This window comes from Corvus cornix, chromosome 12 (genome assembly GCF_000738735.6).
Source record: "Corvus cornix cornix isolate S_Up_H32 chromosome 12, ASM73873v5, whole genome shotgun sequence".
NCBI lineage: Eukaryota > Metazoa > Chordata > Aves > Passeriformes > Corvidae > Corvus > Corvus cornix.
In genome coordinates, this window is record NC_046342.1 from 384,015 (window position 1) to 396,851 (window position 12,837).

At 42.9% G+C, this 12,837-nt stretch overlaps 1 protein-coding gene across 13 annotated transcripts in view; it reads left to right on the plus strand.

The window, feature by feature from the left end:
- Positions 1 to 12,837, plus strand: part of WNK2 (WNK lysine deficient protein kinase 2) — a 102,952-nt gene that overhangs the window by 48,170 nt on the left and 41,945 nt on the right. For 12 of the 13 annotated variants that reach the window (XM_039558764.1, XM_039558754.1, XM_039558759.1 and 9 more), the window contains exons 5-9: positions 3,919 to 4,007; positions 4,246 to 4,465; positions 6,940 to 7,228; positions 10,292 to 10,488; positions 11,280 to 11,423. In XM_039558764.1, coding sequence (XP_039414698.1) covers positions 3,919 to 4,007; positions 4,246 to 4,465; positions 6,940 to 7,228; positions 10,292 to 10,488; positions 11,280 to 11,423 — 939 coding nt within the window. The remainder of the gene's footprint in view (positions 1 to 3,918; positions 4,008 to 4,245; positions 4,466 to 6,939; positions 7,229 to 10,291; positions 10,489 to 11,279; positions 11,424 to 12,837) is intronic. The other variant, XM_039558760.1, reaches the window with a different exon arrangement.

A 12,837-nucleotide genomic window follows, 5' to 3' on the forward strand; every position in this document is an offset into this window, starting at 1 on the left:
GGGGACAGGAATTCTCAAATGGGAAATTATTTGATCTCTCATTTTGCTTGTGGTTTATATATGTGTATCTATATTTTAACATTTAAGGACCTTGTGTTATCCTTATGCCCCTTATGCCACCCAGCGAGCCCTGCCTTTCACGTGTGGTGGTGTTGAGTTTATTTTAATTTATAGCAGGCTGTACAGCTTTCGAGCCATCATGGGTAATTTCTTAGCTAATACACTTTGAGTTTTGGTGCCATGTTTCCTTGGGAATGCTCAGGGAAGACAGATGGCTTTTGTTGAAGTAAATGAGATGGCAAATAGAAGCCCCCTTCATTGTCAGGGGCACAGTGCTGCAGGGAGGGTTTGCAGCATCCCAGTGAGATGGCCTTGGAGAGTTTAATGAAGAGTAAGAAACAAAAGGGCCCTATAGCATAGGGACAGGGAGAGAACACTTCGGCAAAGCAGCTCTGTTCAGTACTTCACTCTCCGTGTTTTGTCCTTGTTTGTTTTAGTCTCTATTCGTAGCTTAGCTGTTCAGCAGACTAACACAATGGATCTTTGGAGAGGAGTCGGTGTTCCATCAAAAGATGGTGAAAATAAAGTGTTGGTGGAAGAGTTACTTTTTTAATTTGTAAAGTCAATATTGGGAATCAGTCATCGAGGTTCTGCTAAATGGACTGTTTTCAGGCAAACCTGATTTCTAGATGCCCAACATGTCCCTCCCTGCTCCATCCCAGTCATCTCAGAGTTAAGGTTGAACCATGTACCTGAAGATTATTTCTGAATTCTCAAAAAAAAAATTAAATTGGATGAAACTCTGATATGCCTCGTGCTATTTGTGTCTTTCATAAGTTCATTTTGTGTAAAGATACCTATGGAATGCTTACAAAAATTGTAAAAAGCAGTTGGCAGGATTCCTTGAGTGCATAGAGATGTGAGCAATATATTCCTCTAGGTAGTTGGAAGCTCTGCATGGTATGGTCTAAGTTGTCTCTACTGTTTTTTCGGTTTTTTGGATTTTGTGTGTGTGTGCATTTTCCCCCCATTAAATGGGTACTGACACATGTTTGTGGGATATTTTTCAGTAAACATTAATCTATAGCAGCTGGTGGTCTTTCATAGAATCATAGAATGGTTTGGGTTGGAAGGGGCCTTAAAGCCCATCCCATTCCACCCCCATGTCGTGGTCAGGGACACCTCCCACTGTCCCAGGCTGCTCCAAACCCCAATGTCCAGCCTGGCCTGGGACACTACCAGGGATCCAGGGGCAGCCCCAGCTGCTCTGGGCACCCTGTGCCAGGGCCTGCCCACCCTCACAGGGAGGAATTTCTTCCTTATGCATAATCTAAACCTGCCTCTCTTCAGGCTAAAGCCTTTATTAGGTCTTATTACCCTTTCTTCGTAGTGAGTATCACACTGATACGGAAATCAGTTTTCTCACAGCAAACAACAGTGTACTGAAATGTACAGATTTGTCCTTTCTGTTTTGAATTGATAAAGTTTTCATGCAACTCCTCCTCACTGGAGAGCACACTAGGCTCCTGTAGCTTAAAGGTGAATTGGGGTACAGAGGAGTCCTGCTGAAAATACATTTTAGTGGTGCTTTGTTTTCTTTCATTTCTGGTTCAGGTATCAGAGCTCTCCTAAGAGCTCTCCTTGGCACACTGGAGCCAGCCTGGGCACTCCAGTGCCTTTTGAAACATTTTTCTAATACACAAAACTTGAACCCTCATCTCATCAGTAAGATTTAGGGTTGCTTAAGCAAATAATTTTTTTTAGTGGGTCACAGCCAGCCAGCCACGTGTACAGATTATTTTGGTTTGTTCTCACAAAAATGGGTTTCTTTGGCTCTCTGCAGCTTTCTGCTGAAGCACAACTGGGGAGCTGAGTATTCGTGTGACTATTCTGTATTTTTATTACTATTTTTTCAAAATTTATGGTTTACATATTTCACTCTAGAATTTTAAGACAAATAGGGGGTTGTTGACCTAAAATTACTAATTAATAATGTTTGAAGTAGAATCTGAGGCTTGTATAGCAACAGGATGTGCATAAAAGGATAAAGTATAATCTGATGCTGGAATATTCAGAAATTCTTGAAGAGGCTCCAGCCGTCACTGAAATTCATCCATAAAATTTACTGAAGACTTAATTCAGTGTATTACTTGCAGACGCTCCCTGAAAATACTTGTTTTCTTTTTTTAATCCACTGGGTGAACCAAAAGTCCATTCTGCAGGGCTCCTTATCTGTGACTGCATGAGCCATTATTTACTGTTATTCCAGGGTGAAACTTTAAAAGGATTTGAATGGAGCTAAATGTCCAATTCCCATTCAGTTATGTGCTTAATCACATTCTGTTTTTTTAGATAAAGGAAATTGTGTTTCCTTTTTGTTCTGCTTATTGACTTCATTGGAAGTACTTGGGTCCTTAAGTGATAGGGTCTGACTGCATCATCTCTTCTCAAATTAATTTTGTCACATTTTCATCTATGTACATCTTGGTTTAGTTGGCAGAGGTAATAACGTGTTTTTGAAAGGGAATCAATTAATTCTGTGATTTAAGCTGGACATCACAAATAAACAGAAGACCTTCTTGTGCTGCCACTTGTCATGTGTAGCTGAATACATACATGGAAGGCATTCACAGGAAACCTCCTGCTGCTCTGGGTGGAAGGAGGTGCGAGGCGCTGGGGGCTGGTGAGGATGAGCATCCTTTGACAAGAGGTTACTGAGGTGGCCTCGCTGGAAGTGGCGGCTGTTCCTGTTGGAACATCCCTTCCTCCTTGTCCACAGCCTGGAATCAAAGGAAATTATCACCCTGGGCTTTGCAAACACTCAGCCCCACATCTGTAGCTGTGCAGGTGTTCCCCATCAATATTTTTTTGGTATATTTGGATGGTTTGTACAGGGTGATGACATCATATAAGAACAGCTCTTTAGCCTGAGGCTAGCATACCTCTTCTCCTGCAGTCTCTCCTTATGGTGGTAAGATACCTGTTGTTTTAATATTATATGTTATTTGTGTACCCTGAGGGGGATCATGCTGAGTTAAGATCTTGGTCCTGAAACACTAGAAAGTAGGGAGAGCTGACCTGTGACTGTCCTAGGAGTGTGCATGTGTCTGTGTCCCTTTTAAATCCTCTCCATCTTCTTAACACAATCCCACCTAACCTTAAAGAAAAGCAGACTCTCCCTGCTGTGCCTGCGTGGAGCTGAGCTCCCAATGTGGGGACACTGAGTCTGCTTCTCTGGGTTTTCTTCTGCAGTGGGTAGCTGGGTGTTCTCCTTGAAAGGCTGTGCTCATAGGTTGCTGTTCCAAATCTGTTCCCAGCAAAAATGCTAGCATTTGACAGAAATTTAACTAGATTTATAGGTTACACCTGCTCTACCACATATTCCCAAGGGGTTTCTAACAATATCCTGGGAAATTCAGGAGCGATGCAGAGCTGTTGAGCATATTCTCCTGCTTCCCTGCTTGGTTTTTGACTCATTTTCAGTACTAGCTATCTGAAGAAAACTGTGATTATTTGTCTTTATTCATTTAGTGCTTTGAGGGTTAAGGCAAAAACATGAAAGGAATAATTTCAGAAAATGGTTATTTTTGAAATTTAAAATTAGCTATTTCTTGAATATTCACTTCAGAGTCCAGAGGATATAAAGGTAAAATTTGCGAAGGGTGGTAAAGAAAAAGGGATACCTGCCCTGTGTATGGCTTAGCTCGTGCAAGGTAATGTACTAATTTTGAAGTGCAATGGTATTTAGAAATATAGTAGCCCTAAATCCTCAACTCAGTTTTGCATTAAGACTAACAACTTAAAAGTATTAGTTACTTCCCAGGTTGAATTACCGTTAAAATGCAGAGAAAATATGCTTAATTTAGAGGTATAATGTAATTCTTTTTCACATTAAATTGTTTTTCTCTGTGCTTTTAGGGTATAAAGCCAGCAAGCTTTGAGAAAGTTACTGATCCTGAAATTAAGGAGATAATTGGGGAGTGCATCTGCAAAAACAAAGAAGAAAGGTTTGTGCTTGTGGTGCATGAATATTGCTAAAGCTTTGGGAAATGGGAAATGACACTTTTTCAATTTCCTTTTCAATAACATGGGAAATCCCATGTCTTTTCAAAAAGAACACTAATTCATTATGGGTGAACACCAAACATACTGTAAATGTTTCCACCTTTAACAGCAGTTTCTTGTTACAAACCTTTCTGAGATTGTTGACTTGCAGTATTTGAATCTTCTTTATATCCTTTGCAGATATGAAATTAAAGATTTACTAAGCCATGCCTTTTTTGCTGAAGATACTGGGGTAAGAGTGGAACTTGCAGAAGAAGACCATGGTAGGAAATCCTCTATTGCCTTAAGACTCTGGGTAGAAGATCCTAAGAAACTGAAAGGAAAACCCAAAGATAATGGAGCCATTGAGTTTACTTTTGATCTGGAGAAGGAAACTCCTGATGATGTTGCACAAGAAATGGTAAAATACACTTCTGACAAAAATGTGTCTATATAGAAAGTAGTGCATAAATCTCAAGGGACAACAGGAACGAGTTGGGTAAAGTAACTTCTGCTTGAACCATTCCAGGTGTCCAGTTTAGGCACTTTGCATTGACTTTGGAATGACTACTGCAAGAAAGGGGCAAATGGGGAAGAACTAACTGAAACATGTTGTTTGAAAAGAGATGCCTGAAATCACAATTTAAATAGCTTAGGGACTGTAGAGGTCTGGACTTCTTTTATATTTTGCAAGCTCCTCTGCTGGTTTCTATAGGCTGTTGAATATATTTGAATTTGTTTGGAATCTGTTTAGTTCCAGACAGCAGCTAGAAATACATTAGAAGAGTTCAGAAGTTCAGTCACAAAATATTCTGCATTGAATTCTCCCAAACACTTTTTCCCATCTTTTCTGTTGGTGTTCCTTAGAAGGAGCGTAGATGAGAAAGGTCTGTGGTCAGCCCCTCTACCCCCAAACTTTGATAGGAAATTGGGTTCACTGAGTTAGGAGTAAGCTTTGGATGTTTTAACAGGTAAGTTTCACGTGCTGTATTTCTGTATCTTTACAATTCTGGGCCTTTGTTAGAGAATCTGTGTTCCAGTTTCACCATGTTGTCCTTGAGCTCATATTTTAATGGTGTCTTTGCTGCAGTTGTTTTGGTGTTCGGGTGTCACAGAGGCACAGGGACAGTGAGCACTGAGCCAGGGGTCTGAACGTTCCTGTGCTTGCAGAAATGTTCCTATTAGACTCTAAATCCCCAGGGATCCCGTTTAATGATGTCATTACCACTCTTGTTCTGCTCAGGAGGCACTCATTTTGGTAATGCTGCCTTGCTCTGCTGGAACTCATCACCATCTACAAGTTTAGTGGGAGGAATCTGGGCTCCTTTGTCTTCTTGTTGTTAGTTTGCAGTAGGTCCAGTGTTTTTCCAGCAATATATCATTACAGACCTCATTTAGTTTATAAATTGCTCTGGTACCATTACTTGCTGTTATATTTTGCATTTAAATATTGATGGCAATATTTGGAATTTTGAAGTTCTTAGGTTGCTTGGTCCATAGTTGCGATGTTCTGTTTTGAAAAGGAAATAATTCTTGTGAAAAGTGTATTTAAAAGGATCATGCCCAGACTACAGTGACACTGTACCCTTTCCCAGATAATTCCCAAATAATTTTAAAATCTGAACTCTACATTAATACTTACCTAAGTGACTGCCTATGGAATGCTTTCAAACCTGAGGCTGTTGCAGGGGCAGAAAAGGGGAACATTTATTCCTAAATGTCTTTTTCTAGTCCTTGTGAATTGTGGAACACCAAAGCCATGTGCTTTCATCAATTTGTTGCCTTATGTGCTGTGGAAGAGAAGAGTGCAGGAGACCTTCTGAGTCCAGGGAATTATTTATCATTACCGGTGGGTTTTTGGTAGTCAGGCAATCCCACCTGCCTGAAGGATGTGGGCAAAGGGAACTCAAAACCTTCTAGTGGGTTTGGAAAGTGAAGTTAGCTCTCCCAGCTAGTGGGTACTGCAAAGGGGCATGGCTTCATTGAAATGAAGCTGTGTTTTAAGCTGCTTTGCACCCATTAATTTTAGCAGTGAAAATCTAAGATGTGAAACTGCCTTATGTTTGGGCAAGAGCAAAGCAGGAAAGCTTCTAGATTTCCCCCATGGTTGTAAATGCTTTCAATCTGTCGAATATGCATGTTAAGAATGCAGGGAGAGCAGACAAAGCTCTGGTAGGTCATTATTAAACGAAAATTCATACCCTGCACTGCAGGAGATTATGCAAACAAATAGTATGAAGACAAATTTCCATTTTATCTGTTGAGCAGTTGAGTTCTGAGAAGCCTTGTCCCCTTTTCCATCAAGTGGGAACAGTCTGCTTTTTCTTTGTTGAAGTCAATCAATACTGACTAACTTCACTATTTAAGAGAAGTTTATTTGAGACATAATTCTGTTAACATCTTGTCCTTCATGACTTGCTGTACTATCAAGCAGAGAAATTTAGAAAATGCTGTGGGCTGGAAAGGTTAAGGCAAAAAATTCATATTTAGAGGCACTTTGATTCACTCCAGGTGCATTGTTCAGGGATTCTTTTTCCTGTTTTGTCTATTCTTTTAGTATTGAAAAGAAAAAAAAAAGAGGGGAACCCATCTGTGATTAAACTTGCTCTCCTCAATGGATGTTTAGTGGGGAACGGTTAGAGCCAGTACATATTCAGGTCTTAGAAATTACATCCTGGGGTTTTTTAATGCAATAGGAATAGAAGTTTTACTGAAAAAGAGCCCCACCCCATCAAGCTCTTGAGTTCCTGTTCTTGTGAGAAATAAACCTATATAAATTCATGTTGTTTCAAAATGATGTTTTCTTATTAGGAAGAGGTTTGAGTATTGCGTGTGTGCTCGTGTGGTGCCCAGCCACGTGCACAGGACCGTGCTGAGTGTGTGCCTCCTCTCTAGATTGACTCGGGGTTTTTCCACGAGAACGATCTCAAGATCGTGGCCAAGTCCATACGCGACAGAGTAGCGCTGATCCTCTGGAGGAGGGAGCGGATCTGGCCGAGGATGCAGTCGGAGGAGCGGCGGGACTCGGAGTGCCTGGAGAAGCTGAAGGCACCGCAGGCACAGCAGGTCCAGGTCACCTACCTTTCCCACACGGGGCACCACATCCTGTCGGAGCCTGAGGAGCCGGAGGCGGACCAGCACCCCTTCCAGCAGAACCTGCCCACCAGCGTCACCTCCGTCGCGTGTAAGTCCCGTGTTGGCTCTGGGGGCACACGGGGATGAATGTCCAAGGGGGGAACCCACAATGATCGGAGCTCAGATGAACTCTGTGTGATTTTGCACAGTAGCTCAAAACCCACAAGCATCCAGGACCAGATGCATGACAATTATGAAAGCAGTGAAGGTCCAAGAAAACAATGTTATATAGATATCTCTATATAACTCTGCCTTGGTAGCAATAAATGCCAAAACCATAACATATTTGTAAATGGAAAAGCAAGACCTGCTGCTCGACACAAAAAATGCATGTTTTCTATGCCAGGTGGTGGGATCAACACTTTTAAGGTTGTGCAAAGCATGATTTCAGAGCCTGCAGAAATTGAATTGGCACCAAACTGATTGATGATCCTTGTGGGTCTCTTCCAACTTGGAATATTTTATGAGTCTGTGATTCAAACTGGTCAAAGTGACTGGTGGCTCTTTCAAATTATGTTGGCCATGTGGAAATGCTCATTGGAAACCAGACCTTACTGAACCAAGGCACTGCAGGCACTTGTGTTTTGGAGTGACTCTTGATGGCTCACATGCAGTTTTTTGTGACGCTGTGCAAAGGTCTGCAGAGATGACAAAAAAAAAATCCATCTCTGGATGTGACATGATATAATTTAAGGTTTCCCTGCTTTGTGGGAAATACCAGCTGTGTTTTGGTCAGGCATCTTGGGAACACCAGCCGGACCTCTGGACTGGCATTGTAATCCCTGGGGGCTCCTCAGGTCATGGTCAGGGGCTTAACCCTTGTTCCCCCAGGCTCTCTTTTGTCCCAAGCTCGTGCCCTGAAGCCAGAGGCTTTTGGTAATGGGCAGTTTGATCTTCCCTCTGGCAGGTCAGAGTAGGGGGTCACTGATCTACCAGCCCTTCAGTCTGCCCTGGTTCTGGCCCCTAAAATCCACCTTTGTTACTGACTCAAGCCCTGGTACTGAAATTTGGATCTGTGTGTATTTTTAAACATCTTGAAGGAAACATTGCCAGACACTTTAGCTACATCTGTGGAAATGTTCAGGGCCAGGTTGGAGCCAGCTGGGCTAGTGGAAGGTGTTCCTGCCCATGGCAGGGGGTGGAATGGGATGAGCTTTAATGCCCTTCCAGCTTGGAAGACTTGAAATTTTGTGGGAGTTCTTTTGTTTTTTCCAAGACAGCTTTTTTGATAAAATCTGATGTGCATATTTTGCTACTGAACAATTATCATAGAGTTTCTCTTTTACTATTCTGGGCTTGTATGGAAGCACATTTAAGTTAAAGATTCATTACCTTTAGCAAGACACAGCTGCTGCTTCAATTCAGGTATTGTATAAAGGGCTACACTGAGGTCTGCTTTGAGTACTGAAATATCCATGTGTGCCTGTACAGGAAAAGTCCCTTTACATTATATGAGAAATAGCCACATTTGCATAACACTCACAATATTGCCATATTCACAAAGCTTTTTATCTGAAGCTAAAATGAGCTCATTTCATTTTTATGGATCATATACTTATTTCATGCTAATTCCTTTGAGGAACACTGCAATTATGACTCTCTGTTTCTAGTGCTGCAGTGAAGTGACTTGTGGCTCTGCATGGCTCTGCTGGACATGAGTTGGCAAAATTTTATACAAATATAAGCCCCACAATTTATTTCCTACTCCTCCTCAACTTTTAACCAGTACTTGGTATTATTTGACAATTTGCCATCAGATTATTTGAACATTTTCTTAGCATAGGACCTCTGTAAATTAGGGTGGTACCCGTTCATATAATTTGAGGTGGAATGTAAAAGTGGAAATTAATAACTTAATGTGTGCAATGTACATTCTATAAAAACCTGAGACTGACTCACAGCTTTTACTTTAGCACTCTACCATTAGACTCTCTTTTTTCTTTCCTTTGAGGTCCTGAATAATTGTTTGTAATAAAATGGAATTTTGTATGCAGCAGAAATCCCATAATGAGAATAGGGCTGTGTTGGCTGTTCAGAAATGAACTGAATAAATAAGAGAGGGGAGTTTAATTTTGGAAAAAAAAAAAAAACTGTTGGGAGAATAGTTTGGGAGTACTGAAGAGAAATGTCATCTCTGGTGCTATTAAAAAATAATTTATTTGAAAGCCAAATAAGTAAAACTTTATTTAGAATATGGAAAAAAGAGACAATGGAAAGTGTTGGAAAAAGAAATAGTATTTAAGCTTAGCTGTAACTTTAGATGGTTTTTTAAACTGTGTTGATGTTTTCTTTCATTTTTGAATTTTAAATCCCTATTAGAGGCTGTTTGTACTTGGGATACGTCCAGTTGCAGTCTGGTTGTCTCACCTCCTTTCTCAAGTGGAGAAAGCAGTAACTTAGGCTCAAACAGAGCTGGGCACTTGTACTTTACCACTTTAAAAGTCATGAAAAGACATTTTAAAATCAGTAATGCCAATATTTCCAGTTGATAAAGGACCCAGTGCTTGCCCAGTGCCTGTAGCTGTGCAGTTCTACAGGTTAACTGGGCAAATGCTCCACAAGAAACTCCCACAGAGCTCTGAGTGTGCCAAACTCACTGGAACCTGCACATGGGTTTGTGTCTGACCTTCAGTTGCACTACACTCAAGCGGGGCATCGCTTGCTGGACTAAAATCATACAGCATAAAGAATTCTGTAATTTTCATTGCTGCTAATAAAAGCAGTGTTAAAGTCAGTGCATCCCTGGAAGCTTGAACTCTAAAAGACCCTGTGATCTGCTCTGAACATGACAATTGGGGTTTCCTCTCCTTTCATCCTACAAAATCTATAAACATCTGCAATTCTTAATGTCAACCTTATGCCCTTTAAAGGAAATACTAATGTGCCTAAAATATCAGTGTGCACAGAAATCCACAGGGATGGGTTTTGGCTTAAGAGAAGCAGTGTGTGCCTTTTGTAGGGAATAACACTGGTGTTGTATAATTTATTTATATAACAAAAGGGTGAGAGTAGTAAAAGTGCTAATTACATAAACCATGGCGACCTTGCTCTAAAGTCATTACTTGAACATTTGGAGTTGTTGAGCTTTTAATAAAAATGACTGTTCTTGCAGCTGACAGCACGTTTGACAGCGGCCAGGGTTCCACTGTTTATTCTGACTCCCAGAGCAGCCAGCAAAGTGTCATCTACTCGTCGCTGCCGGACACGGTGCCTCCGGCCATCCAGCGGGTGTACAGCCCCCCCCTGAGCGAGGGCCAGGCCGTGCCCCACAGCCTCCCGCAGCTCAGCCACTACCAGCAGCCCTCTGCAGTAAGTCCAAAGCTTTTTCAAATAATTCTGTATCCTGGGTTGTATTTCATATTATCATTTATACTCTTGTTCCCAGAGGACATGGATTCCAGGGGTCTCTTTATGTATTCCTCGCTCACCTCTGTGGATGGTGACCTGCTCAGTTCCTTATCAATCTCTTGGCACTGAGCTGCTTTAATGGCTTTGCAGTGGAGCACTAGAAGGACACAGACCTGCTGGAGTGATCCAAAGGAAGCCACAAAGATTCTCCAAGGGCTGGAGCCTTTGTGCTCTGGAGATAGCCTGGGAGAGCTGGGGCTGGTGAGCCTGGAGAAGAGAAGGCTCTAGGGAGACCTTGGAACCCCTTGCAGTGCCTAAAGAGGCTCCAGGAGAGCTGGAGAGGGCCTGGGAACAAGGGATGGTGGGACAGGACACAGGGAATGGCTTCCCAGTGCCAGAGGGCAGGGATAGATGGGATATGGGGAAAAGATTCTTCCCTGTGAGAGGGCAGTGAGATCCTGGAAGAGGTTTCCCAGAGCAGCTGTGGCTGCCCCTGGATCCCTGGCAGTGTCCCAGGCCAGGCTGGACATTGGGGCTGGGAGCACCCTGGGATTAGTGAAAGATGGTGTTGTCCATGGCAGGGGCTGGAATGAGATGATCTTTAAGGTCCCTTCCGACCCAAACCATTCTGGTATTCTGTGATTCTGTGTTTAATCTCCTGGCCATAGTTGAAAACTGTTCCATTCTGATCACTGTTGTGGAGGCCCACGTTACTGGTGGCTGCCCTCCCTAACGCCGCTGTCTCTCCGCAGCCTGTCCTGCCCGCGGTGCCGGCGCCGCCCGCCGTGGTGCCCCAGCACTACCAGGAGCCGGCCATGCCGTTCCCCGTCGTCCCCACCACCGTCCCCTCGCTCCCGCTGGGGCAGCCGCCACCACCAGTGCTAGCTGGCCAGCAGGTGAGAGCACCTTGTCCTGTCCCACCCCTTCCCCGTGTCTGCTCTGGCTCACACAGGGTGCCCAGAGCAGCTGGGGCTGCCCCTGGATCCCGGGCAGTGCCCAAGGCCAGGCTGGACGGGGCTTGGAGCAGCCTGGGACAGTGGAAGGTGTCCCTGCCCATGGCAGGGGTGGAAACAGGATAAGCTTTTAAGGTCCCTTGTAACTCAGCCATCCTGTGACTCTGTGATACCTGTAGTGAGTTTGAGGTGTTTGAAACTGTTCCATTGCATTTTGAGAGTCTTAGGGATGGGGAAATGAGTGTTTGGCTTAAGGGATGAGTAACAGCCTTGAGAACAGTCATGAACACACTTTGGCATGTCTTGGTAGAGTTTGTCTTCCATCAAGGCTTCCCAGCATCAGCCTGAAGCTTTGCATTGGTATCAGTGTGCTGTCTTGATGTGTAAAATCAAGTATTTTATTAATTTTGTTTTATTATTTGTGACCTCCTTTCTAAACATTTAGAAAGAGACTCTTAGCCTGGTAACTGTTGTCTCTGAATCCTCGGCAGTGCTGCTGGATGCGTTGTGCAAATACAGTGTTAACACAGTTCAGTGCAGGCACCCAGCCAGGAGCTCCATCTCCGACAGCAGTCTGGCTCTCTGCAAGTTGTCTCCAAACAGTAACTCTTGAGCATTTTGAATTATCAAATCCCACCCCAAACCCTGCATTCCTCAAAGGTATTTCCAAAGGGGCTCTCCCCAGCAGTGGAGGGGGGTGCTCTTGTGAGGGATGCAGCCACAGTTTGGTGGGATGTGGCAATTCATGTGGCTCATTTTGGTGAATTTACCAAAAACTTGGTAACTCTTCTTTCAGTAGAAACTGCTGCAGGGGCCAGGGAGTGTCTATACTTTGTGACTGGCACGAACCATATCTCTCCAAGCCTTCTATCAACATGTATCTCACAGGTTGCCTTTAGGTTTTTTCTAACTTGCTGCAGTCTTCTCAAAGCATCAATAATGGGGAAATGTCATTTGGTCTCCTTGAAAAACATACCCTTATGTGAGGTTTTGTCATGTAACAGGTTTTCTTCTAATGGGTGGGGATATTCTCATAGTTCTCTCAGCCAAAAATTTTACACTCAGGCAGATTTAGGACCTCACCATTTGCACAGGTCTCATTGTTGGCCTCTGGATCTTTATGCTGACAGTTCCAAATCTGTTGTTTATTTTCCACCATGAATAAATTCTGGTTTGTTATAGTAGGGTAAATACCCAACTTAATTTCTTTCACATGCCCTTTTCTCACAGCATTTCTGTCTCTTGGAGTAGTTCTATCCCTGACAACAAAAGGATTTAATGACCGGTCTGTCTTTGCTTTCTAATCTCTCCAGAAAGCCTAATAAGGCACTGGCTTTTTACAGTGTTATTTTTACAA